At 48.8% G+C, this 24,092-nt stretch overlaps 12 protein-coding genes across 12 annotated transcripts; 7 read left to right on the forward strand and 5 right to left on the reverse strand.

Annotated features, from left to right (window-relative positions):
* Positions 1 to 69: 69 nt before the first annotated feature.
* Positions 70 to 694, forward strand: APUU_31139S (DNA-binding protein; the record flags this gene model as incomplete). Its single annotated transcript, XM_041702310.1, has 4 exons — positions 70 to 93; positions 169 to 263; positions 332 to 342; positions 411 to 694. The coding sequence occupies 4 exons, from the start codon at positions 70 to 72 to the stop codon at positions 692 to 694; spliced, it is 414 nt and encodes a 137-aa protein (XP_041555108.1).
* Positions 695 to 947: 253 nt separating this feature from the next.
* On the reverse strand, positions 948 to 1,878 carry coq4 (ubiquinone biosynthesis protein COQ4; the record flags this gene model as incomplete). The annotated part of the gene is made up of 2 exons (XM_041702311.1): positions 948 to 1,597; positions 1,662 to 1,878. 2 exons carry the CDS (start codon positions 1,876 to 1,878, stop codon positions 948 to 950), a joined length of 867 nt encoding a protein of 288 aa, XP_041555109.1.
* A 303-nt stretch (positions 1,879 to 2,181) lies between these two features.
* On the forward strand, positions 2,182 to 3,699 carry APUU_31141S (uncharacterized protein; the record flags this gene model as incomplete). The annotated part of the gene is made up of 6 exons (XM_041702312.1): positions 2,182 to 2,322; positions 2,382 to 2,942; positions 2,993 to 3,047; positions 3,106 to 3,168; positions 3,221 to 3,332; positions 3,387 to 3,699. The coding sequence occupies 6 exons, from the start codon at positions 2,182 to 2,184 to the stop codon at positions 3,697 to 3,699; spliced, it is 1,245 nt and encodes a 414-aa protein (XP_041555110.1).
* Positions 3,700 to 3,734: 35 nt separating this feature from the next.
* On the reverse strand, positions 3,735 to 5,135 carry APUU_31142A (ketopantoate reductase family protein; the record flags this gene model as incomplete). Its single annotated transcript, XM_041702313.1, has 1 exon — positions 3,735 to 5,135. One exon carries the CDS (start codon positions 5,133 to 5,135, stop codon positions 3,735 to 3,737), a length of 1,401 nt encoding a protein of 466 aa, XP_041555111.1.
* Positions 5,136 to 5,460: 325 nt separating this feature from the next.
* On the forward strand, positions 5,461 to 6,304 carry APUU_31143S (Sas10/Utp3/C1D family protein; the record flags this gene model as incomplete). Its single annotated transcript, XM_041702314.1, has 3 exons — positions 5,461 to 5,641; positions 5,700 to 5,866; positions 5,918 to 6,304. 3 exons carry the CDS (start codon positions 5,461 to 5,463, stop codon positions 6,302 to 6,304), a joined length of 735 nt encoding a protein of 244 aa, XP_041555112.1.
* Positions 6,305 to 7,103: 799 nt separating this feature from the next.
* On the forward strand, positions 7,104 to 7,807 carry APUU_31144S (uncharacterized protein; the record flags this gene model as incomplete). Its single annotated transcript, XM_041702315.1, has 3 exons — positions 7,104 to 7,324; positions 7,463 to 7,718; positions 7,775 to 7,807. 3 exons carry the CDS (start codon positions 7,104 to 7,106, stop codon positions 7,805 to 7,807), a joined length of 510 nt encoding a protein of 169 aa, XP_041555113.1.
* A 667-nt stretch (positions 7,808 to 8,474) lies between these two features.
* Positions 8,475 to 10,048, reverse strand: APUU_31145A (UBX domain protein; the record flags this gene model as incomplete). The annotated part of the gene is made up of 5 exons (XM_041702316.1): positions 8,475 to 8,510; positions 8,590 to 9,598; positions 9,660 to 9,778; positions 9,845 to 9,897; positions 9,970 to 10,048. The coding sequence occupies 5 exons, from the start codon at positions 10,046 to 10,048 to the stop codon at positions 8,475 to 8,477; spliced, it is 1,296 nt and encodes a 431-aa protein (XP_041555114.1).
* A 253-nt stretch (positions 10,049 to 10,301) lies between these two features.
* SHY1 (cytochrome oxidase assembly protein SHY1) lies at positions 10,302 to 11,465 on the forward strand (the record flags this gene model as incomplete). The annotated part of the gene is made up of 4 exons (XM_041702317.1): positions 10,302 to 10,557; positions 10,626 to 11,138; positions 11,189 to 11,294; positions 11,366 to 11,465. 4 exons carry the CDS (start codon positions 10,302 to 10,304, stop codon positions 11,463 to 11,465), a joined length of 975 nt encoding a protein of 324 aa, XP_041555115.1.
* A 79-nt stretch (positions 11,466 to 11,544) lies between these two features.
* On the reverse strand, positions 11,545 to 13,181 carry APUU_31147A (uncharacterized protein; the record flags this gene model as incomplete). The annotated part of the gene is made up of 5 exons (XM_041702319.1): positions 11,545 to 11,647; positions 11,697 to 12,239; positions 12,295 to 12,733; positions 12,787 to 13,036; positions 13,086 to 13,181. 5 exons carry the CDS (start codon positions 13,179 to 13,181, stop codon positions 11,545 to 11,547), a joined length of 1,431 nt encoding a protein of 476 aa, XP_041555116.1.
* Positions 13,182 to 13,483: 302 nt separating this feature from the next.
* On the forward strand, positions 13,484 to 14,603 carry APUU_31148S (uncharacterized protein; the record flags this gene model as incomplete). Its single annotated transcript, XM_041702320.1, has 5 exons — positions 13,484 to 13,868; positions 13,925 to 14,102; positions 14,158 to 14,256; positions 14,309 to 14,361; positions 14,422 to 14,603. The coding sequence occupies 5 exons, from the start codon at positions 13,484 to 13,486 to the stop codon at positions 14,601 to 14,603; spliced, it is 897 nt and encodes a 298-aa protein (XP_041555117.1).
* A 366-nt stretch (positions 14,604 to 14,969) lies between these two features.
* Positions 14,970 to 17,432, reverse strand: APUU_31149A (fungal specific transcription factor domain-containing protein; the record flags this gene model as incomplete). The annotated part of the gene is made up of 7 exons (XM_041702321.1): positions 14,970 to 15,225; positions 15,290 to 15,853; positions 15,902 to 16,077; positions 16,134 to 16,615; positions 16,670 to 17,040; positions 17,113 to 17,240; positions 17,295 to 17,432. The coding sequence occupies 7 exons, from the start codon at positions 17,430 to 17,432 to the stop codon at positions 14,970 to 14,972; spliced, it is 2,115 nt and encodes a 704-aa protein (XP_041555118.1).
* A 1,563-nt stretch (positions 17,433 to 18,995) lies between these two features.
* On the forward strand, positions 18,996 to 23,567 carry APUU_31150S (pleiotropic drug resistance family ABC transporter; the record flags this gene model as incomplete). The annotated part of the gene is made up of 2 exons (XM_041702322.1): positions 18,996 to 19,683; positions 19,759 to 23,567. 2 exons carry the CDS (start codon positions 18,996 to 18,998, stop codon positions 23,565 to 23,567), a joined length of 4,497 nt encoding a protein of 1,498 aa, XP_041555119.1.
* Between the last annotated feature and the right edge of the window lie 525 nt (positions 23,568 to 24,092).

Consider the following 24,092-nt stretch of genomic DNA (forward strand, 5'->3'; position numbering starts at 1 on the left):
AAACTCTGTCTTGTTTTTCCTCGCACATTTTCTGTTGTCAGACTATCCTAACTAATTCTCGGAAGAGCCATGGCAGACGCAGAGCTAGAGGAGGTCAGTACATGCCACTCCCAATTCGGCCCCGGTCACACCATACCCGCAGTCGGGTTGACATGAATACCGCTATAGATCAGGCGAGCTCGCCTTGCGCAACTCCAGCAACAGGGCGGCGGCCCCGGGGGTGGCCCCGGGCCATCAGAGGGTGGCCAAGAAGACCAAAGGAAGTGCGTATTATCCCAGTCTTGTGGTTTGCCCCGTTCAAGAGAAGCCACTAACCCGCCACTTTCGCCAGACAAGTTGAAGGTAAGCTCTACTGAACAGCTCGCTCCACTGCTACAACACCCGCTCATAATACACCTTTCTGTCCCCAGCCGAACGACGCGCCAGTATTCTAAACCAGATCCTCGAACCGGAGGCCGCAGATCGCCTAGGGCGTATCCGCATGGTGAAGGAGTCTCGTGCTATGGATATTGAGAACAGACTCATCATGCTTGCGCAGACAGGTCAACTACGACAAAAGGTCACAGAAGAACAACTCAAACAGCTTCTTAATGCTGTGGCGGAGAATCAGCGCAAGGACGAGGAGGAGCAGAAGATCGTGATTACTCGGCGTAAAGGCGGATGGGATGATGACGACGATCTGCTAGATCTGTGAGAAAGAAAGCGGCATGGTTATGGAGGACTATGATTTACGACGCATCCGACCACCTGCTTTGAGCTACATTTGCCGACATGGGCTATGATGAAATGAACATGCCTATCAACATGGATTGGACACGTTCATTGTTAGGGTATAGGTGACAAGTTATTACTTGTTATTGCTCTGCTTAAAAAGCTGTTAAGTGGGGTAATATACATCTATACATCTCGCTAAAAGTACATAAGTTATTCACCGAGCACAAGGAAGCCTAGGATCTCTTACCCTCCAACCGTTCCTTCTCCCGTTTCTTCTGCATCCTTATCATTCGTCGAATGTCTCTCATATCGGGTGGCTTCTCAATCCCCAGCTCTGCCCGCAATTCGTCAACATCCTTTTCTAGAACCTTCTCCCAATAAACATTGATTAGCTCCTTACTGGACAGTCCACTGCGCACCGCCCAAGGAAGATACAACGAAAATAGCCTTTCCCGTTCCGCAGGCTTCAACCGCACAGATGCAGCCATGCTAAGTCCCGTCATCGGGATCAATGTGTTCAGGAATTCAAACGCCTTGAGCGCCAGCTCGCCCTCTACGAATGTAGGAAGCCCAGTCACAGCGTGGTAAAAATCGTGGCACTCCCGGTATCGCTGCATGACGTATGCGCATTCTGGGTCATCGATGTACTGCACATTATCGCGGGTATCTGGGGATACGCCTTCCCTGTCTAGCCATGCAGCGTAGGAACGTCCGACAGAGTTCTCGGGGAGGGAACGGAGGTAGGGAAGAGGGAGCGTTTCGGAGGTTATGCGTGGGCGATCGCGGAGAATTTGTCGACCTGTGGGATCTTGGAGCATAGCATTTCGGAGTCGATATATAAAGTATGGCGTTGCGGTTACTTCGCCGAGGGTTGCGATTAGGTCTAGATCAGGGGTGATTTGAGTTAGTTTCCAGGGTAGAACTTTTTTTGGTAGGTTCAGACGGACCAGCTCTTCGAGGATTGAGAAGTGCGCCTACGGCAGAGCCAATGGCGAGAAACCCCTTCTCGAAAAAACCGAGCGGGACATGATGGGAATATTTTGGTGACGGGCGATTGAGGCCGGAAACAGAGCGCGAGCATGCGGGCCGTGGGATGTCTGCGCATGGTAGTGCGATCTCACGCACATTGCGAGCAATAGGTCCGGGCCTCTTCAAAAGCGACATTTTGCTGCTAGAAGTTCATACAGACATTGTTTGGTATTAAAACCAAAGAGAGATGAGTTCGGAGGTGGTCTGATGCGGAGGAGGGCTCCGGACGACGCAGGTGGCCCCTGCGCCTCACCGTAGGTACTACTGATAACAGATTGATAACGGCGATAATTTTGATTTTATCAACCCTTGTTCATAAGAAGCTTAGTCTGGTGGAATAGTGTTGTCAAACATGTCGTCTCCGACGTGAATTTTGAGAATATATATAGTAGGGTCAGTCAATTTTTGGATTTTCAGCTTCTTTCCCGGACAAGAAAAATGAGGCCAGATGGGTGGCCTGGTGAGGAACATGAATTGTTCACGCAATGGGCAATATCCCAGGGCATCATTGTGAATGGCGTTGGCCCAGCAAAGTTCCCAGGGCGTGGTCTAGGAATGATAGCCATGCGGAGTATACAAGTACGTGACCGCATGTCCCGCATCTGCGAAGTATTCCACATTCTAAGGCCTGCAAATAGGAGAATGAGGCGATTGTGAGAGTCCCACGACAAGTAATGTTGACAGTAGATGCGATTCCATCTTCATTCGCTAGCAAATTTGCTGAGGGAACACCGGTACATGCGCTTCTAGCTGCATTCTTGTGTCATGGCGAGCCAGAGGACCTGGAGCAGTATGAGCTTTGGAGAAAAACCTGGCCAACCCGGGACGATTTTGAAGATTGCATGCCGATTTTATGGCCAGAGACTTTGCGTGCTTGCTCTTCTTCTGGAACGGCCACTATTCTACCACCGTCAATATCGGGTTGCTGGAAGAGTGTACCGAAAGAGAAACTGAAGTTCGAATATGAGTCTTCCCACCAGAAGCTTCTCCTCCAGCAGGAACAACGATTGCGCAAGGCATGGGAGAGCGTGGTTGCTGTTTTCCCAGAGACCAGCAAGGAAATTTACTCCTATTACTGGTTGATTGTCAACACAAGGAGCTTCTTCTATCTGATGCCTGGCCAGGAGCCGCCTGAAGATCGGAACGATGCTATGGCGTTACTTCCATTCGCTGATTACTTCAATCATTCCGATGTGGCAGTATGTGCAATTGACAGTAAACTGCAAGACTGGCTTGCTGACTTATACAGTGCGATGTGAAGTTTGATGGCCAAGAATACGTCTTCAAGGCTGTGAAAGCGTACGGTACGTGCCTGTTGAAGCTGACATTTGTTATACAGACTGCTTATAGCTTTTAATATAGAGGCGGGCGAGGAGATTTTCATGAGTTATGGGCCTCATCCAAACGACTTTCTCTTCACCGAATGTGAGGCATGCGTAGTTCATAATTCCTCCTTCCTGTTTGCTGATTTTGGTAGATGGATTCTACCTAGACGAAAACGAATCCGAGGCATTATACTTGGATGATATAGTATTTCGAGACCTCAGCACATCCATTCAGGAAGAGTTGAACCTGCAGCAGTACTTCGGGTGAACTTTGGTCCTCCGTGCCAATTTTTGAATTCTCTGCTTACACCGGACTAGCAACTATCAAGTCACAACCACGGGAGTGTGTTACCGGACCGAAATTGCCGCTTGCATTAAATATATGCCACTCGAAGACTGGCAGAACTACGTCCTCGGCTACTCTACCAGAGGAGTAGATGAAAAGAAGTCGGAAGAAATTATCCGAGACTGGATCCGTACATATATAAAAGAGGCGGATTTGGCTATAGATGAATTGGGTAATCTTGGGTCTAGCAAGATAGGCCAAGAGCACCAGGGGAAGGTGCAAATATTGTTGAAGAGGTGGAAGCAAATCAAGGAACTCTGTAATAAAGCGTTGCAAGCCGTATAATGTTGGGTATGAAGACGTTATGCACATGTAAACGGTCAAGATACACTGTTCTTGGGGTCGTCCGTGATGTCAATAGGAATAGCGCTGAAATCCTTCTGCCGTGATTCGCGTTGTTTTGCAAGCACAAGGTGTTTGATCATGTAGTTCGCCACGCATTTTATGCCGAGTTCCTCGCCCCTTCCTATAATATATCCGTTCAGAAACTCGATCTCTGTTGTTTTGTTAGATCGAACGTCCTGCAGCATGGAGCTATGGTTTTTAGCTGTTTTGTTTGCAAGCTGCGTTATCATCCCGCGCAAACGCTCTGGAGAAAAGCGATTTTCAACCCCAGGTATGCCCTGCAGCTCTGGTAAACTGCAGATCACGCTGGAGACCTCAAAAAGAAGTAATCTCATCACACGCGTGAAGCTGTAGTTATATAATATTTCGCCATTTCGACAGTTCATCAATGCAGTCAGTGGATTGATAATGGAATTCATGGCCAATTTCTCCAGCTGATATAGCATAATGGAGGAAGGGGTCTCTGCAACAGCAACCAAAGGCGGCGTAAGTGTCAATGTGCGCAGTAAATATTTGGTACTCGGGGCCCAATCTGGCTCCTTATCGGTCGATGCCAGGGTTCTGGAGTTTTGTGATGGCACCGGACCTAGGATCGTTGTGCCCACCCCTGTGTGCGTGACGTGAAACCTATCCTGTCGCTGAGCAAGGCCATGACTGACGATACCAAGCATGTAGTGTGGGCGGAGTGTAGGCTCTGGGAAAACTTTCTTGTTTACTGCATCGATAACCCCCATGCCATTTTGGATGAACAGTACGGTGGATTCGGGTGTCAATCGGTGCTGTACAGATCGCAGCGCAGCTACAGTTGCAGGTGCTTTGGCGGTAACTATTAAACACTCAATTGGTTCGGTATCCTCTTCAATATCTGCCATTTTAGCCTCGATTTCGGCTTCATTTTTGGCCATATCTTCAGCGATGCGCTCTCCACCCGCTGGCGCATTATTCCCTTCAGCTCCATAAGGCAACGTGTACCAAGTTCCGTCGGAGAGGACACTGACGTCGAAGCCAGTCTTGATATCGTCTAGGCCGGCGCTATTGATGGCCAGGCACTGTTTCCGTTTCTGAAAAGCATAGAATACCCCCGGATTGTGGAGAAGAAGAGTGATAGGTGGGGGAGATGGCTGGCTCGCGAGCGAATGGGCGACAAATGTACCGACATTTCCAACCCCGAGAATATGAATGCGGCCAGATAGTCGGCGGTTTTCACTCTCCGGGGAGGCCCTGTCCGCATCTTGCGTCCATGTTGATGCCAGTCGGCTAGAAAATATCTGGTGATGAATACGCGCCTTAGCACCGCATACTTCCGAGGCCGCTGCCCGCAAGAGCGGACGGACTCCCAACATATGCGAGACTAAGAGGTGGTGACCGAACACCATTAAGTTGGGGTTGCACTATCAGTGTTCAGAGAGCATCTGTTTTTCTCGCGGCTGCACAGAGCGGAAATATTCAAGTCATACACATTGACAGCGTGCCCGAGGTCGGAGTCAGTCTTGGGTTGGCGAATTCATATCCTAACAAAGTACCTAAAGAGCATCCTGTCCTAGTTGGCAATTGATGCTCGTCGTCGCCACCGCCCTGGCCACCGCCTACGGTATTATGCACGGCGATCGCAGCTTCTCCGCAGAAAACTTTCAAAGAATCCACACCCGACAAACTTCAAGGTCATTGAACCTACTTACTCCGTGAATATACCCCGGCGAAATGGAATCTGTAGACTTGATTCCGCTGATTGAGCAACTGGACGATAATGTCGATGATCTCGAAGAGGCCCTTGCGCCGATTCTGGAGAGCACTGTCGTTGAATCTTCCAAGAAGCTGCCGGTTCTAGACAAAGCGAAGTTTCATGTCTTGATTACTTATGCTTTGGAGTCACTGATATTCTGTACAGTTAACTACCTTACAAGCTTTACAATGAGTGAACTAACTGACTGTTTTCACAGCGTATTTGCGCCTACACGGTGTAAAAGCTACAGAGCATCCGGTTTTCAGAGAACTAACCAGAGTGAGACAATATTTCGACAAGATAAAGTCGCTGGAGACGGATCCAGAGCAAAGGACTATGGTGCTTGATAAACAAGCTGCCGGGCGTTTTATTAAACATGGGCTTGTATGCGACTCCAATCCTGCTCCACTTTTGGGCCATCGCTTACTTTTACAGGCCGGAAACGAGAAATTTGATTTGCAACGGGAGGAGCAAATGGCCAAGGAGAAAGCTCGCGCGCAACTGAAAGCATCACTCTTAGCTAAGAAAGCAGGCGCCACGCCCGAGGCATCGTCCAAAGTTGCTTCAGGCGATTCCGAAGATTCCGACGCCAACCCCAACACCGGACCTGCGAGCGGTGTCGAGGAGACCGATGCCTCACAAAGTATGAAAACTTCCGACAAGGATGCTGGCCGTGCTCGGAAACACAAGAATAGCAAAACTAAGTCCGGTGCAAAAGATGGCAAACACAAAAAGGGTCGCAGTAAGGAAGAACGCAGGGAGCGCCGCAATGAGAGAAGGAAAAAGAAGGATGAATCGAGGAAAGCGAGAAAGGAAACATGAACGCAAGTGCTACTCAACTCAATGTTCCCCGTCGACCATAGCAATGTCCTGCCGGAAAATTAAATGCAACCGACGCATAAAGGTCCGCCCTCGGCACTCAATATGACTGCCCATGCACTTCGGTTTCGATAGATGTGTTGAACTCTCGATCGGTCTAATGGCTCACAAACTTACCATAGAAGCCTTCGAGAATGGGGGTGGAAACTCACAGGGAAATCTCGCAGTAAGGCGCCCACTAGGTCTCGCGGTGCTTGCGATTCCCAGTCGATAATTGTTTGTGGCAATGCGCGTATAATACCAGCATAAAAGAATTCACAGCTTACCGGAATACTCTCTGTATCCAGAGCAAGTGACTCACATGGTCAGCAACACTCGCCACTATCCAGGGCCGGAGATACCGGACTTGATGTATATCTATCTATGTTGGCAATTCAATTCAAATGAACAAATCAGAAATTCGCATACAATAGAACTGGATAGTGTGAAGTTAATTCTATAATCATTGCTCTTTACTTACAGAAACTCTAACAACTTGTACCTGGAGTTCTCCATCCATGGGAGCTGTACCTCTTTAATTTTGGATCGCAACGCTATACTCCTTATGGATTGCTGACATAAAAAGTTCCATCCACCAATCACACTGCCGGAGATTTCGAAACATCCCGAATTCCAGTGGACCTGCTTCTCCGCCGGCTATTCGACCATCTTCTTTACTTCAAAGCTATATAAGCCCAGTCACCCACGTCGACGTTATCTCTATCATCCCTTACACCTAATTAAAACTTATACATCAGTCAACATGCCTCGCCAACGCCGTGGCGCTGCTCCTACTCCCGCGCGCAGCGCTCCCACTCGTCCTACTGCACCCGCTCAGCCGGCTCGTGCGCCATATGGCCAGCAGCAGCAGCCTCACTCGACCGCTGCTCACCCTCCGGCTGCTTCTCAGGCTCCCCCAGCCCCAGCTCCCGCCCAGCAGAGCGCTGGTCCCGGTCTTTTCGGCCAGATGGCTTCCACCGCTGCGTAAGTCGCATATTCCTTACCCGTTCTCGGATGCTCTTTTTTTTTTTTCTGTCTTATTTTTCCTGGTGGCAAGCTGCGCGCGGAGCGACACGACATCTTTCATGTCATATATAAATCCGAGATACTAACTTCTTACAGTGGTGTAGCAGTCGGTTCCTCCATCGGCCACGCCATAGGTGGTCTTTTCTCCGGCGGCGGCTCCAGCGCTCCTGCCGAGGCCCAGCAGGCCCCTCCTGCAGAGGCCCAGCCTATGGACAACGGTCTCTGGCAGAGCAGCGCAACGAACAGCTCCTGGGAGACTCCCGCCTGCGAAACTGACATCCGCAACTTCCGCAAGTGCATGGATGACAACCAGGGTAACATGTCCATTTGCGGATGGTACCTTGACCAGCTGGTATGTTTTTTCCTTGCTCATGATAACATGATGCTGATATTCTTGTGTTTTTATAGAAAGCTTGCCAGGCTGCTGCTAAGCCTTACTAAGCGTGGTTATAACATGTAGTTAAACCGCGTTTGGGCTTCGAGGTGGTTTGATAAAATAGGTAGCTTGAATTCCGCATGGAGGTCAATTTGAACAGTGTTTGCATAGCGGCGTAATTATGACTATTGTATTAACCATGTTTCCGTCAAGGAATTCTCTGTCTTTGTCGTCGAGAGGCTTACTAGAGTCTACTTTTGGGCCAAGATAAACAAAGATACCCGAATATAAAAAGAATAATCTCCTCTTCAAGATACTCTCACCGGCTAGTTAAGTCTTTACGTACTGATCTAGAGACCGAGTAAGGTACGTACGGAGTATTAGATGAGCCGTGACTTCCTAGTAACCAAATAATACCTGCCACCTCGCGGGGAAACTGCAACTGACCCCGGGCCGGTGGTTGACGGTTCTTTCCTGAGTTGCGCAATCACCCATCGCTCCTTCCTCGAAGTAGATCCCGCTTCTTTCCCCCGGGGGCTAAGCGCGATGGACCTCCAGACGGCCTAAAGCCATCTATTCCTGCTTATTCTACATAGTGCAAAGATAAATACACATGAAGGATATTCCACCACCTCCACCAGCAACGCACAGCCCATAACCTACAGGGCTTCTTTAGATCATGATCAATGGTATAAGATGAAAGAGCACTAGTCGCTAAAAGATATGCTAATTTCATCGCTCATCATTTTGTCTTGGTTCAAAATTTAACTGGATCAGCAGAAAAATGACAAAGTTAGCAAAGTAATACTGAATAATGTAAGTTGCGGGAGAAGGTCGAACAACCCACCTGGTTACCATTATAGAATTGACTATCCTGCTCACTTCCCTGATCTCCAAGTGTCCGAATATTGGGCCCCCACGGCCGAGGGCGCCTTGTACTGTCGGTAGATTGCTGTGACGCGCTGGGCTGACTCGGCTCTGGTTGTGCAATGGTGTTTTGGGCGTACCCGACGAAGGATCCGACATACCCTACCGTGCCGCCAATTACAGATGTAACCAACCCATACGCCGAAGACAGCGCCCGGACGGGTAAAGACCCTGATTCCGAGTACGCCTCTATATATGTTTTGATAGGGACCATGACAAAGGTTGCTGTGGAGCCGGTGATGAGTTCACGTAGTGTTTGGTCCTCTTCAGTGATTGTAAGGGTCTTATTAGGCAAGGGCGTGAGAATGTGCTTGAGATTATACGGTTTCTTTTCCTCTAGTTGACCATCAAGCCAAGGGCGAACATCTTTGTGGATAGTCTGCGTGGGCGAAAAGGTTGATCGCACGGAACTTCCATCGAAGAGTCGCACTTGTAGACGATATTGTGTTGGAGGCCCTGCTGGTTGTGTGGGCCGACGAGCTGGTGGTTCATCCGCCAACTTCTCTTTCTTTGCAGCTCGTATTGGTGCTTTGCCTTTCGTATCCTTTTCCTGGCTCTTTTCCCGAGAGCCAATTTGGGACTGGCGGGGCTTATGTTCTTCCTGCTTTCGAGGTTGACTTTGAGGGCCTCCAGCATATACAGGCTTCTTTCCCTTATCACTGGATTTATTCTCGCGTGTATCCCGACTAGCCTGTTCCGGTTTTGATGGCGTCTCGGATGCCGGCGCACTTCGCGCTGGGGGTGTTACAACAGGCTCCGGAGCTGGAGCGGGGGAGTGCGTTTCCTGAGGCTGCTGGGGTGGTTGATGAGCTACCGAAGGCGCAGCTACCTGGGCTTCAGGTTTAATATCATCTATAGCGGCCGTAAGTCGGTTGCGGAACTCGTCTTTCGAGACATTCGGCATGATATATTCCCGTAGCATCCCATTCCTACAAGACGGTCAGCAGTGCGCTCATGGCTTGATCATCTTAATCAAAATGACATCCATACCTAATGATAACAACCGTCGGGTATTGTGTGACGGGGCAGACAGAAGCTAGGAACCCAGCCTCCGGGCTGTCTTTGGCGATGCGCAATAGGACAGATCGCGCTTTGAGTAGCTCTGTAAACTGCTAAAGAACGGTTCAGAATAAAGTGTGCAGACGGGGGCTTTGTAGAGCCATCAAAAGATGTACCTCGTCACCCGTAAAGTATTCGTCTTGCCATGTTGAGCTGACCTCGCCATCATCTTTTGAAGAAGGCACTGGTTAGCAGCGGTACTATGAAATGCCAGTTACCTCAGGGTATCAGCAGTACGAACCTGGCACAAAGCAAACAACGGCCTTGGACTCCTGGACGGCTAGGGCGATTCCTTTCTGTAAAGAGCCGGCGAAGAACATATTTGTTTAGGATAGTGTTGTGAGAAATCGAGAATGATGCCATGAACTTGAAGGTCAGTGGAATCGTCGGCGGCGCATAAGCCGGCGCCGATCACTTGGAGTTCCGCAATGGACCCCGGCCGCCAATCCCTCCGTCAGTCAACTCAGCATTACTTTTCTTCCTTACTCAAACCCTCGACGTCCGGAGGTTGTGCAATTGTCACCCGAAAATTCACAGCTAGAATAAAAAAAGAAATTCAGCCCTCAATTGGACATGCGACCTATTTTCTCGGTTCTCCAGCGGGCCGCTCCTCGGGCATGGCAACATCCCATATCCTCGTCTGCTCGAAGCCCGCGCACAGCATTCAAGCTCGATTCAATTTGTGCCAGATGCCGCCGCCAACAGACTCAGGTCCGTTTCTTCAACGGTCAACAAATGGGTGATGATCAGCGTTGGCTATCAGTCGTGGACCACCCCGCACAGGTTGTCCGAACCGGCCGCAAACATGGACCAGGTTTGATAATCCTGGGTATGCTCTCTTCATTCACAATTACTATATGAGTGCTGGGAACATCACTGACTGGCCTGTAAATTAAGCATTAATCCCTATCATTTCTTTCGCCCTCGGAACATGGCAAATCCAACGCCTGGACTGGAAAACGAAGTTGATTGCGAAATATGAAGACCGCCTTGTTAGAGAACCTCTCCCGCTACCTCCACGTGTCGACCCAGGTGTCGTTTCTGAATTTGATTATCGCCGTGTCTATGTAACAGGTCGGCTCCGGCATGACCAGGAGATGTTGATTGGGCCGCGCATGCGTGAAGGTCAGGACGGATTTATGGTTATCACCCCACTGGAGAGGGGGGAAGGGGAAAGTACGGTGTTGGTTAACAGGGGATGGATCTCTAAGAAGATAATGGACCAGAAAGACAGGCCGGAGGGGCTACCAAAGGGCGAAGTGACGGTTGAAGGCTTGATACGGGAACCTTGGAAGAAGAATATGTTTACACCGGATAACAAGCCGGAGGAAGGAAGATTCTACTTTCCGGATGTTGAGCAAATGGCTGCACTGACAGGCAGTCAGCCAGTATGGATAGAGCAGACGATGGGTGAGCAGGTACATGATATTGATTCCGGACGCAGCTAACTGGTCTTTTAGTCCAGGATCTGCTTGAGGCAATGGACCGGGAAGCCAAGGGCATTCCCATTGGCCGTGCTGCTGAAGTTAACCTAAGGAACAACCACAGCCAGTACATCTTCACATGGTAAGATCCTTCTAATGCCCTTCAAGGCTTACCGCAGCCTTCAGGTCGAGATTCGTTGCTGATATAGATAGGTACGGATTATCTCTCGCGACATCTATCATGCTATGGATGATTATTCGGAAGCGGCCCAACGAGGCTACCCGCCGTGTCCGTCAGAATGTAAATTGGTAAACCACCTGTGAGACTGCGCATTGGGTACTGGCGTTCGAATTGTTGGGTATGATATATCACTGTAATATAGTTGTACTGTTCATCTGGGAGGCATCGCGAGTCTCATGTCCTGCAAGAGCTCCTTCGGTAGGTGCTTTTGGGCCAGAGAGAACACCGTAGTATTATTGTTGAGATGGCGTTGCCTGCCAATTAGCATCCACATTCAAGATAGGAAGAGAATTACAAACTCACCTCCTCATCAATGCAGTGACGTCGGCCTCGTCAATAGTTTTGCGCCCAGCGTGTTTTGAATATGCCGCTAGATCCTCGCTAGCTTGTTCGAAGTACCATGAAGATGCTTGCTCGATCGCTGTTAGAGTGGTCTTGCTGATCTTTGCTTTTGGGCCGGCTCGTGCTCGTGCAAACCGCGTAGCCAATTTCCGGACGACACCGGCAGGCATATTAGGAACTGGAATACCATGCCGCGATAGCTTCTTCTGCTTCTTGCCCTGTATAACTGTGTCTTCTTCACGTAGCCCTCCTCCAACAAGCCCAGGACTTTCACTCATGGAAACCCTATCTGGAGGATATAGCTCTAGGCCGAAGCCTCCGGTAGTATCACCGACGTCACTACCATCCGACCCAGGGCCAAGTCCTGGTTCTTCAAGGTCGTCTACAGGTAGCTCAAACCCTTCGTCGTCGTTCATGGGCTCATCCGGGTCTAGATCAACCGGGGCAGCAGGTGATGGAAAATTAAAATCAAGATTGAACCGCCCGATATCATCCGTTTCTCCACTGACAAAGGGTGTTAGTCAACATGCGATATCCAATTCGAATGTTTTAGACTCACCCTCTGTCGAAAGCACCCTGACTGATGAGAGTTTCGTCCTGACCTTCATCATCGTTCCGTATCACACCAGTATCATCACCAGCATCTGAACCGATTTCCAATCCGGTAGTATCCGCAAAGTTTTCACTCAGCCGGGGGGCGCCTAGACTCATCATAGACAGTCGGCCTCTATCGCGGTCAAATGTGGCTCTCCGAGGAAATTCCACAGAAGTATGTGTCATATCATCATCCTCCAGTGCCATAGACATTCGCGGTGGGCGTATTTCAGGACTTGTGTCATCATCCTCGTCTCCAACGTCCTCCAACGGTAAGGATAGCCGTGGCCTCTCAGGCGCAGGCTCATTATCAAGCTCGTCAAATTCGTCAACCTCGGATTCCGGCTCCGGTTCCGGTTGAACCTGCGGTGATGACCGTATAGGTTGTGATTCTGGCGCGAGAGCTGCAGCAATATGGTCAACAACTATTACAGTAAGCCATCCAAAAATCCCATACCTTTACTAAGGTTTCGGAGAACATCGAAAACCGTTTCGCGCTGGACTGCTCCGCTCTTTCGACGATTCCGACCGGGAGTATTCGCTGCGCGCCGTTGCATTGCGCGGAGTCCATAGGGAGTCGACGGCCCCCCACCTCTGTTCCCTGGTGTCCCCCATCGTGAAGCCGATCTGTTCGCCGATGGGGTTGTAGATCCCGCAGGCCGTCTCGGTGTAGATGGATAGCGCGAGTGAATGGGAAGGCGCTGCAGCTGTAACACGCGAATTAGCAAGTGTAGCGTTGACTGAATATTTACATACCCTAGTAAGTGTAGTATCACCGGCTGGGGTAGATGCTTCAGAGACCCCGGAATCTCGCGCGGGCCGGCGTCCACGCGGATTTGGAGTATTCGACATTGCAGCTAACAACAAGCGATCATTAAAGCACCGGAGTAGACAATTTAGCGGCAATTGGGACTCCGACGTAGAATAGACCAATTGATAGACAAAGTCGAGAGTGTTGACGACGAGGGGTTGTGAACCTTGGGGCGCGTCTCACAACAATGCAGCCGAGACTCTCGACTCCGACAGCTTATCGATAAGAACCTGATGACTCAGCACAAAAAAGTTCCCATGAGTTATTTGCGACAAGTGCATCATCGTGCCATTCAAGAATAAAGATTAGGATAAACTGGAATACTCTCCCAGAGCTTCCGAGGATGCAGACCAATATGTCTGGAGAAACGAAGACCTCGACTGGCCTCGCCGCCAAGATGGAGAAAAAGCGCAAGCGACAGGCCGAGGAGCCCTCCAAGCAGAGCAAGTCCGACGCTCCGAATAAATCTACAGGTGCCGCTTCTGATGGCCCCAAGGACAAGAAAAGAAAGAGTGGGAAGAACAAGAAAGACAAGAAAGACAAGGAGGATCAAGCAGACAAACCAAAGACTATTAAGGGGGAGCCTCTGCAGAAAGAGCGCAAGGGAACTGTTGACGAGGCCATCGGGAAGATGGACGGGCGGTTGCTCGCCGACCACTTCATTCAGAAAGCCAAACGGCACAATAAGGAGTTGACTGCGGTTGAATTGAATGATCTTAGTGTTCCAGGTATGGTAGATTTCTGTCCTCTACATTACGGCTACAGGCACTAAGTTAAGACGCAGACTCGGCATTCCTCGATACATCGTCATTTACCTCTTCGAGAACACTAGAGAATCTTCCTGATTTCTTGAAATCCTTTAATCCTAAAGGGTTTAGCCTTGCAGACTCATCGGAGAAGAAAGGAACCCCGCATACTATTGTCGTTTCACCCGCTGGTCTCCGCGCTGCGGATGTTGTCAGGTACGTGGTAGCACTCTACGAAGCAAGGAATACATGGGATGCTTATAGTTAATAGGGCCCTTCGAATGTTTCAAACAAAGGAATCTCCCATTGGAAAACTATTTGCAAAACACATCAAGCTGGAAGAAGCCAAGCAATTCCTCGAACGAGCGCGGTAAGTGCTCTGGTATACGTTATAAGTCCGATTTTGCTAACCCCTGATCCAGAGTTGGAATTGGCGCTGGTACTCCGGCCCGTATCTCTGACTTGATCGAAACAGGTATGTTCCTTTGGTGTATTTGTTAACTGATCCGATATCTATTGATTCTGACGACAACAGGCTCCCTGAAACTGGATGAGCTGAAGCGCATTGTCATTGACGGTTCTCATGTTGACCAAAAACAAAGAGGGATCTTCGACATGAAGGAAACTCATCTCCCACTTCTGCAGCTGCTCACTCGACCCGAACTCCGCGAGAGGTATGGGGACATGGGAAAGAAGATTGAGATTCTTGTGTTTTAAGCGATACATAAAGGTTATTGTCGGCTTTGGCTGGGCAGGGTTGGAATATGCCCTTCACGTGCAGAAGTGTAACGAATTGCTCGAAGATTGTATATAATAGCGAATCAAAAAGGTTTTCGAAGCTATACACATCTATGAAATTCAATCTTAGGAAGAATAATGCAAGAAATAGGCAAGAATAGCCCCCGCTAACCCATCAAACCCCATTCATACATGTCTCATTAAAACATTATTCATTGTTCCCCATAGATTCGCATATTTGTTGGGTATTGGTATGATATATATACCAGAAGCACAGGATCATCGCGATGTACTTAAAGCGTGCGAAATATCGGGCTTCAATGATACTATGTGTTGCCATTGATATTAATTTATAGGATCCTTATTGGCACAGAATTGCATGGTCTTTTGAATTGCAGCTTTTGCAGCAGCGCGATAGTTTGCACAATATGTCTTCAGCTGTGCGATGGCTTGATTCGGAATACTTGCAACGAGCGAAGACAAGAGCGTCTCTACCTGGTCGATGAGCCCCATGTCAGATAATCGCGAGGCATCAACAGGATTCTGGATAATACTGGAAGAAAGAGTTGACAAAGCAACAATGGGATAATGGATGAGGATTCTGGCAGCCAAACTTTAGTATGATGACTGATAACAGTATTCATGGAATTTGAATTGATACGTACCCGACAGCGGATATATGTCCCTCTGGTATATATTTCATCAGCCTGATAGAGGCACGTGCGGCATTGGTGCAGAGAGATTCAGACGAAAATACTCTTCGAGAGCCGGAAAGAGAAGCTGAAAAACTAAAATTTTGGTATTTTCTGACCAGATCATCACCGGTACGAATTCCTCGGCTTGCAATCAATCTGTGCATTGCGATAATGCAATTAAAATAGGAGCAATGGAGATAGAGAAGGGTCATCGATATGGATTGTAATCGCTGTGATTCTGGCTGGTATTTCGATGGTAGTTCCTCCTTCCAGTTCTCGAGCATTTGATCCAACGCTCCGACGGAAGTAATTAACTCAGACAGCGATCTATTCTTTGCTGCGGCCGAATATAGATCTTTGTAGACTTGGCCTTTGATGGTTGCAAGTTGGCAATGTGCTCTGAACGCATCAAATTCGACACGCTGATACATTGACGGTATTATACTAGCATTGCCTATTGGTGTATCGGTAGGTAGGTCAATACTCATATCATCATCGCTTTGCGTGGGAGGTCTCCCGAACCGGAGAGAAACCCTGATTATCATTAGCAGCAGACATCGTTAAAATCGTGAGTATGCATACTCTCTATCAAGGCAGTACGCGATCCAAAATATAATTCTTCGATGATCTTTATACTCTGAGTCGAGCGTAACACTTTCCTCTCCCTTTCCCAACCCAATTTGATGAATCATGCGTATCGCGGCGGTGACAAGAAAACAGCAAGGCTCGGCAGACATCGTTCCTAAAAAGAAAACCGACTAAATAGACCCGATCAGTTTTGCACCTGATCTTTAACCTGGAGGTTGGACAATACCATTCCTAAGAGTGCCTGGATGGACCACATATCTGGCTGACCCAGACAAAGATGATGGAAGGTACCGAAGGCATTTTTGATGAAAAGCCAACTTCTTTGGTACTCTGATTGCAAAACAACCCCATCATTGATGCGAAATGTGATTCCTAGGGCAAACACAACATTGGCACTAGCCCACAACGCAGGACTGCGAAGAGAAGCTTCTAGATTGTCTTGGTTGAAGAGAGAGACAAGCTTGGCCTGCTCGAACAGAGGGCACATGCTGTTGAAATTCTGTAGATACTCATGCAACAGCGACGAGGCCTCTCCTCTGGACGGCAGTGGACAAAAGGTTTTTCTTGGAAAGTCGTCACATAATGACCCTAATGGCCCTAACGGCCCGAATGACATAGTATTGATATGCCTACCGGGGAATAATCCGGGAGTTACGCCAGATTGTTGACTCACCCACTCCAGACCTTCGTGTGATAAAGCCGGGAGGCCTGGATGTTTAGGTCAACCAAAACAGCAGATAATTCAAGTATCAATCAACTTACTTCTAGCAGCTGGCGTGTCTAGTATGCATCTCGGAAGCACGAGACATCCAAAATCAGGAAACAGGTCTTCCTTGACTTCATGAGTAACTAACACATCCCCTTCCTGTGCTAGCTCTGGAATTGCGGCAGCGTGTGATTCTTCCAAATTTCCGCAGATGCCTTGGGGATGTGGTTCACCCCTGAAGGATGCTTGGTCCAGAAAGTTCCCAGGATCGGAGGCGTATGGTGATGGCGTTGAATGTAGACTGTTGGACACCAATTGCTGCGGCGAGGCTTGTGTCGTTTCCTCATTGCATAGGTCGAAACCCAAACCCTGTAAGCGAGCCTCCATTCGCCCTATATTGGTCTCTAAGCGCTCGATCATCATAAGGCTAGACCCAGGCAGTTGTTAGTAAGTTATCGCGCATAATATATTAGATATTCAATGAAGGCGGCGCGGGTACTTTTTCAGGTTTCTGTGACGTCTAGTCCCATTCGGGTCATTTTTCGTCTTGAGCCTTTTCTTGTTTGGCTGCTCTGGCTCCTGATTTCTCCCACATTGTTGCTCCTGAGTTCGATGTCTGTTGCCCCGCTACATAGATAGACTGTCAGCGCTTGCTGCTGGAGTTTGATTTAAGACACCCACTTGCTTTCTTCGTTGGCTTCTTGCGCGTCCCTTGTCTAATGCCCGAGAATTAACGACGCTTCGCGCCTCGAATACTGGCCGCTGCACTGGTTGGGAGCGAGAGTCAACGTGGTTGGTTCCACTCGTGTCCATCTTCATTGCCGTATGTGCTCGCGGTTTGGAAAGACGGGAGAACTATGAATTAAGCCCAATTTCATGGGTTGTATACGAGTAGCAAGCTGAGGTCCAAGGAAGGTCGGTAGTTGGAAAGAGTTGGCATGATAAGGCTCAAGTACCAACAACTTCCCATCTCCACCCACCACGCAAAGTTCGCGTCCTAACTATTACCGGTGGTAGGTAGACTCCCGTCCTTGCTCGGTCACGCTCGACGAGATCAAACCGTTTTAGATGATTGGGCACTGGCAAGTCCACTCCAATAATGCGGCATTTCACCCCGGACTATCGAAATGGGCCATCCGTAGTCTAAGACTAAGCAGGGAAGGTCGCTGCGAGACTGGGCCTTGGAAGGATGTGTGTGTATCATTCGGAGCAGTTGCTATCCGGGAGTCCAGACGGCGGCCAAGAGTGTTTCTGGGGCAGGGCTGCAGTTGGGCTATTTTTGGTAATTTATTGGTAACCGTATTGAAGTCCAAGCCCTGGGAGAGGCTAATGGGAAGGACTAGCCAATTGATAGCCCGGAATGGCGGTTTCGGGCTCCAGACGGAAGCCGGATGTCGTGTAACTTTTGTATCAAAAAGGTATCTCAGCCAACCTCATCCCTTCTTCCTCTCCTCTGGGGCTGCAACTTCAACACAACCAGCGTCTCACGATCATTATTTTGGGTGTTCGGCACATCAATTTTCTAAGGTGCACTAAGAACTCGGACCCTTATGCTAAATCTTGGCGCTCGATCTTTCTCGATGTGCATGGACTGTTCCTCTGATGAGAGAGCAGCGTAGTTGTGCCTGACGGTCCAAGCGAAGGTCAACACAACCAACTCGGGGTAATGGGCGGGTGTGGGCTATATAGGGAGCCCGGTTGCCCTTATGCATACCTCGCTTGAAATAGTAATAGAGGTTGTTTTTTCTATTCTTCCAGATCCGACTCGGAACCCGGATCAAAAGCTGGGTACTACTTAGCGTCTAGATGCTCACAGAGAAATAGATCGGCCAATACTAAGCCTCATAGTTCGGCGAGACTCATGTGGCCGGAAGAATTGTTGTTGTTCAGAGGGCTAGGAGAATGGTACCTCCAATAATAAAGATACCCCGGGACCCCGGATGTTCTTTGCAAGTTATGTCTTACTACGTGTCGGGTCGCATTACTGCCGGGAGCACACCCATGCTAAGAATCATCAGATTCTTCCCAATCGGAGCCGGGATGCCAACACTGGCAGTGCATGATGTTTCCGATCCGACGGCTTTCTTCAGATATGACGGTGGATCGGCTTATTGCCTAGATTCTCGTCTTCCATATGGAGTAATAAAAGGCCAGGTAGGTGACACTTTTTGCTGGCACTCTAGGGCTCCTCCAGCTTTTACTCATGCACCTGGCCTCTTTGCACACAACGAGTAGCAACTTCTTTCGTTAAGCACTTGGACGCCATAGAACCCGTCAGTTGCTCGCCCTGCAATATCGACAGATGGTGCGGCTGCAAACCGCTGAAAAGCAGTCCCGGGCTTATTGTTGATACATACCATCACCGGTAAATACTACGCCATCATGTCGTTCCTCGGATCTGTCGTTCCCAATGTACCACGATCCCAGTCGGTAGTCAGTCACAACATACAACAGTCACAGGGATTCGGCGAGGATGACAAAGCTGGTCACAATCTCTCCACAAATGCTCAAACTGGCAGTTTTGAGAAGGATAAAAGTGAGGATGGAGAGACACTACATGGGGATGAGCCGGATGTGGAAACTCGCGTGGTTTCACTGGCCAGACGCTTGACTCGCCAGTCCACGAGATTAACAGCAAAAAGCACCCTCGAGAATCCGTTCTTCCTCGACGACTCTGAATCGGCTCTTAACCCTCATGGTGCAAACTTCCGGGTCCGGGATTGGATGAAAATGCTATTAGAGATCCGGTCTCGTGATCCAGAGAGATACCCTGACCGCACAGCCGGTGTGGCCTTCAAGAGTCTTAGTGTCCATGGTTTTGGCTCACCCACCGATTACCAGAAAGATGTCTCGAATGTGCTCCTCGAAGTTGGAACCATGGTTCGCAGGCTAGTTGGGATAAGGATGCCAAAAATTCAGATTCTCCGGGACTTTGAAGGATTGGTCAAGAGTGGCGAGATGCTTGTTGTCCTGGGAAGACCTGGAAGTGGATGTTCCACTTTTCTCAAGACCATTGCAGGCGAGATGAATGGAATACAGGTGTCAGAAGACGCAGTGATGAATTATCAAGGTGAGATCCTCTCTCGACTCTACTCAACCATGACCATACGGATGGGTTTCTAACACGATGTGGCGTTCCAATCAGGTATCTCTGCCAAAAGCATGCAAAATTCGTTCCGAGGCGAGGCCATATATACAGCAGAAAATGATGTTCATTTCCCCCAGCTCTCGGTGGGTGACACGCTAACATTCGCTGCTCTCGCAAGAGCACCGCGTAACCGTCTCGAGGGTGTGAGTCAGAAGCAGCATGCGGAGCACATGAGAGATGTGGTAATGGCCATGCTTGGCCTCTCGCATACGATCAATACCCGTGTGGGTAATGACTTTGTTCGTGGTGTTAGTGGTGGTGAAAGAAAGCGCGTCAGTATCGCAGAGGCAACACTAAGCCAGGCCCCACTTCAGTGCTGGGATAATAGCACGAGAGGTCTCGATAGCGCGAATGCTTTGGAGTTTTGCAAGAACCTGGCTTTGATGAGCAAGTATACTGGCTCTACCGCTTGCGTGGCCATCTACCAAGCATCCCAGAACGCATATGATGTTTTCCATAAGGTCACTGTTCTCTATGAAGGGAGGCAGATCTATTTTGGACGCACAGAGGATGCAAAAAGGTTCTTCGTGGACATGGGATTCGAGTGTCCCGAGCGCCAAACAACTGCAGATTTCTTAACATCACTCACTAGCCCTTCAGAACGTTCGATACGCCCTGGATTCGAAGATCGCGTGCCTCGCACGCCCGACGAATTCGCGGCGGCATGGAAAGGAAGCGAAGACCGTGCGAAACTCATGCAGGAAATTGAGGAGTTCGAAAGGCAGTACCCCATTGGTGGGCCCTCCTATAATGCCTTCGTGGAGGCACGAAAGGCCATGCAATCAAAGCGCCAGCGTGTGAAGTCTCCATATACAATCTCAGCATGGAACCAGATCTCCCTATGTGTTAGTCGCGGATTTCAGCGTCTCCGCGGGGACTTCAGTCTTACGGCAACCGCCTTGATTGGAAATTTCATTATGGCCTTGATTATCGGATCCGTATTCTTCGATCTTACAGACGACACGAGCAGTTTTTACTACCGAGGGGCTCTCCTTTTCTTCGCAGTCCTCTTAAACGCATTCTCGAGTGCCTTGGAGATCTTGACGCTCTATGCCCAACGACCAATAGTAGAAAAGCAATCAAGATATGCATTCTACCATCCTTTTGCGGAGGCAGTGGCGTCGATGCTATGCGATACACCCTACAAGCTTATCAACTCTTTAACGTTCAATCTACCCTTGTACTTCATGACCAACCTTCGCCGTGACGCTGGTGCCTTTTTTACATTCTGGATCTTTTCGGTTGTTACCACGTTTACCATGTCAATGATCTTTCGAACTATTGCCTCGACATCTCGTTCATTATCTCAAGCTCTCGTGCCCGCGGCTATTTTGATACTAGGAATGGTGATTTACACGGGCTTTACTATTCCTACTCGAAATATGCTTGGCTGGTCCCGTTGGATGAACTATATTAATCCGATTGCCTACTCATTTGAGAGTTTTATGGTCAATGAATTCCATGGTCGGCAGTTTGACTGTGCCGGTATCATTCCATCTCAGGGGGAATATGATAACATATCCATGCAGTACCGAATTTGTTCAACGGTTGGCGCAGAGTCCGGATCTTCGATTGTGGATGGGGGAAAGTTTGTAGAATTGAGCTACAACTATACCAAAGGCCATCTATGGCGAAATATGGGCATCTTGATCGGTTTTATGGTGTTCTTCGCCTTCACCTACCTGGTCGGCACAGAGTATATATCGGAGCAAAAGTCGAAAGGCGAAGTTCTCCTATTCCGCCGCGGGCATCAGCCAAACATTCCCAGAAGCGAGGCCGACCCCGAGAACCCTAGCCAACCCGCCAGTGCCCCGAAAACCGAAGAATCCGCACGTCAGACCTCTGCTAAGATTCAGAGGCAAACTGCAATTTTTCATTGGGAAGATGTCTGTTATGATATAAAGATAAAAGGACAGCCAAGAAGGATCCTTGACCATGTCGATGGCTGGGTCAAACCTGGCACCTGTACCGCGCTGATGGGTGTATCTGGAGCGGGTAAGACAACATTACTAGATGTCTTGGCCACACGGGTCACCATGGGCGTTATTACCGGCTCAATGCTTGTTGATGGGCGCTTGCGAGATCAATCATTCCAGCGCAAAACCGGATATGTGCAGCAACAAGATCTACACTTGGCTACATCAACCGTACGGGAAGCTCTCAGGTTCAGTGCATTACTACGACAACCCACCCACCTAAGTCGCCAGGAAAAGCTTGATTATGTCGAAGAAGTTATTAAGCTCCTGGGAATGGAGGCCTACGCAGACGCCATTGTGGGCGTTCCTGGAGAGGGGCTAAATGTTGAACAGCGCAAGCGATTAACAATTGGAGTAGAGCTTGCCGCTAAGCCTCAGCTTCTGCTATTTTTGGATGAGCCAACCTCTGGCCTTGATAGTCAGACCTCTTGGTCAATTTTAGACCTAATTGATACCCTGGCTCAGCACGGGCAAGCAATCCTTTGCACCATCCACCAACCCTCAGCCATGTTATTCCAGCGATTCGACAGACTTCTCCTGCTAGCGTCTGGAGGGCGGACCATCTATTTCGGAGAAATCGGGGCTAACTCTTCAACACTTTCGAATTACTTCGTACGCAATGGCTCTCAACCATTGCCTCCTGGAGATAATCCAGCCGAGTGGATGCTGGAAGTCATTGGAGCAGCCCCAGGCTCCCACACCGAGATTGACTGGGTAAAAAAGTGGCGCGAAAGTTCGGAATATGCCAAGGTCAAGGAGCATCTCGCCGAGTTGAAATCCACGTTGTCGGAAAAACCAATCGATTCGTCGGATCCAGGTGCTTTGAGCGAGTTCGCCGCTCCGTTCCATGTCCAGCTGTGGGAGTGCCTTATTCGGGTGTTTGCTCAATACTATCGCACGCCAACTTATATTTGGTCTAAAGCCGCCCTTTGTGTTCTCACATCACTATATATTGGATTCTCATTCTTCAAAGCTCCCACGTCTATACAAGGCTTGCAGAACCAAATGTTCAGTGTTTTCATGTTGATGACAATCTTTGGCAATCTGGTACAACAGATTATGCCTAATTTTGTCACCCAGCGCTCTCTATATGAAGCACGGGAGCGTCCATCCAAAGCATATTCATGGCAGGCATTCATGACTGCTAATATTATAGTTGAACTTCCTTGGAACACCCTCATGGCAGCACTTATATTTTTCTGTTGGTACTATCCCATTGGCTTGTATGACAATGCGAAGCCAACAAATGCGGTAACAGAGCGCGGTGGCCTAATGTTCTTGTTAATCTGGACATTCTTGCTTTTTACTTCCACATTTGCGCATATGATTATTGCAGGAATCGAGCTGGCTGAGACTGGAGGCAATATTGCGACAATGTTATTCTCCCTCTGTTTGATTTTTTGCGGTGTTCTCTCAACTCCGGACGCCATGCCTGGCTTCTGGATCTTCATGTATCGAGTGTCGCCCTTTACATATCTGGTCTCAGCGATGCTTTCGACGGGACTGTCAGGGACGAATGTTGAGTGTGAAGCCGTGGAATATCTCAAATTCGACCCACCGGACAATCGCACATGTGGAAGCTACATGCAAGACTATATTGACGCGATGCAAAGTGGCTATCTCCAAGACCAGGATGCCACTTCTCAATGCGCGTTTTGCACCATGGACAAGACAGACAACTACCTCATGCAAATCGGCAGCAATTTCGATGATGCCTGGAGAAATTTTGGCCTGATGTGGGTTTACATCTTCTTCAATATCGCCGGAGCAGTGTTCATCTACTGGCTGGCCCGTGTACCAAAGGGCAAGAAAATGGCAGGGAAGACATAATTCGTGCACTTTAACTCCATACGCTATACGATGCCATTTCCCAGTTCTGGTTTCGTTCATCTTTTCTCTCTCGATTCGCGCTTATACAGATATAAACTTCTTACTGCGGTTTTCGTTTTTTTCACTGATTACTTTTCATTTCGATCCAACTGTATACACTCATTTTGTGCTTTTATTAATTGGTACCGCTTTAATTTTATTGTTCTTAGTTGTGCGACATACCGCCAGCATATTGAATGGAGCGCTCCATGTACGGATAGAACAGGCAATCTTACAAGCCCTAACTTGACACTTTAATCACCACCTCAGGCACCAACAAGTGGATAGAGTGGGGACCTCCCCACCGCCCGTGCTCTCCACGCGGCAGAAAAAAGCGGAAAGTGATTTTTTTTTCCAATTTTGCTTGTATCTTATCGTTGTTATTATTGTCCATTTCTTCATTGCCATATTTCTTGAGCTCGCAATTTTTCTGGGAAGAGTATTTTTGTGACTCCCATTGTATTAAGCCATTATAAGCCATTATAT

The sequence above is a fragment of the Aspergillus puulaauensis genome, chromosome 3 (genome assembly GCF_016861865.1).
Source record: "Aspergillus puulaauensis MK2 DNA, chromosome 3, nearly complete sequence".
NCBI lineage: Eukaryota > Fungi > Ascomycota > Eurotiomycetes > Eurotiales > Aspergillaceae > Aspergillus > Aspergillus puulaauensis.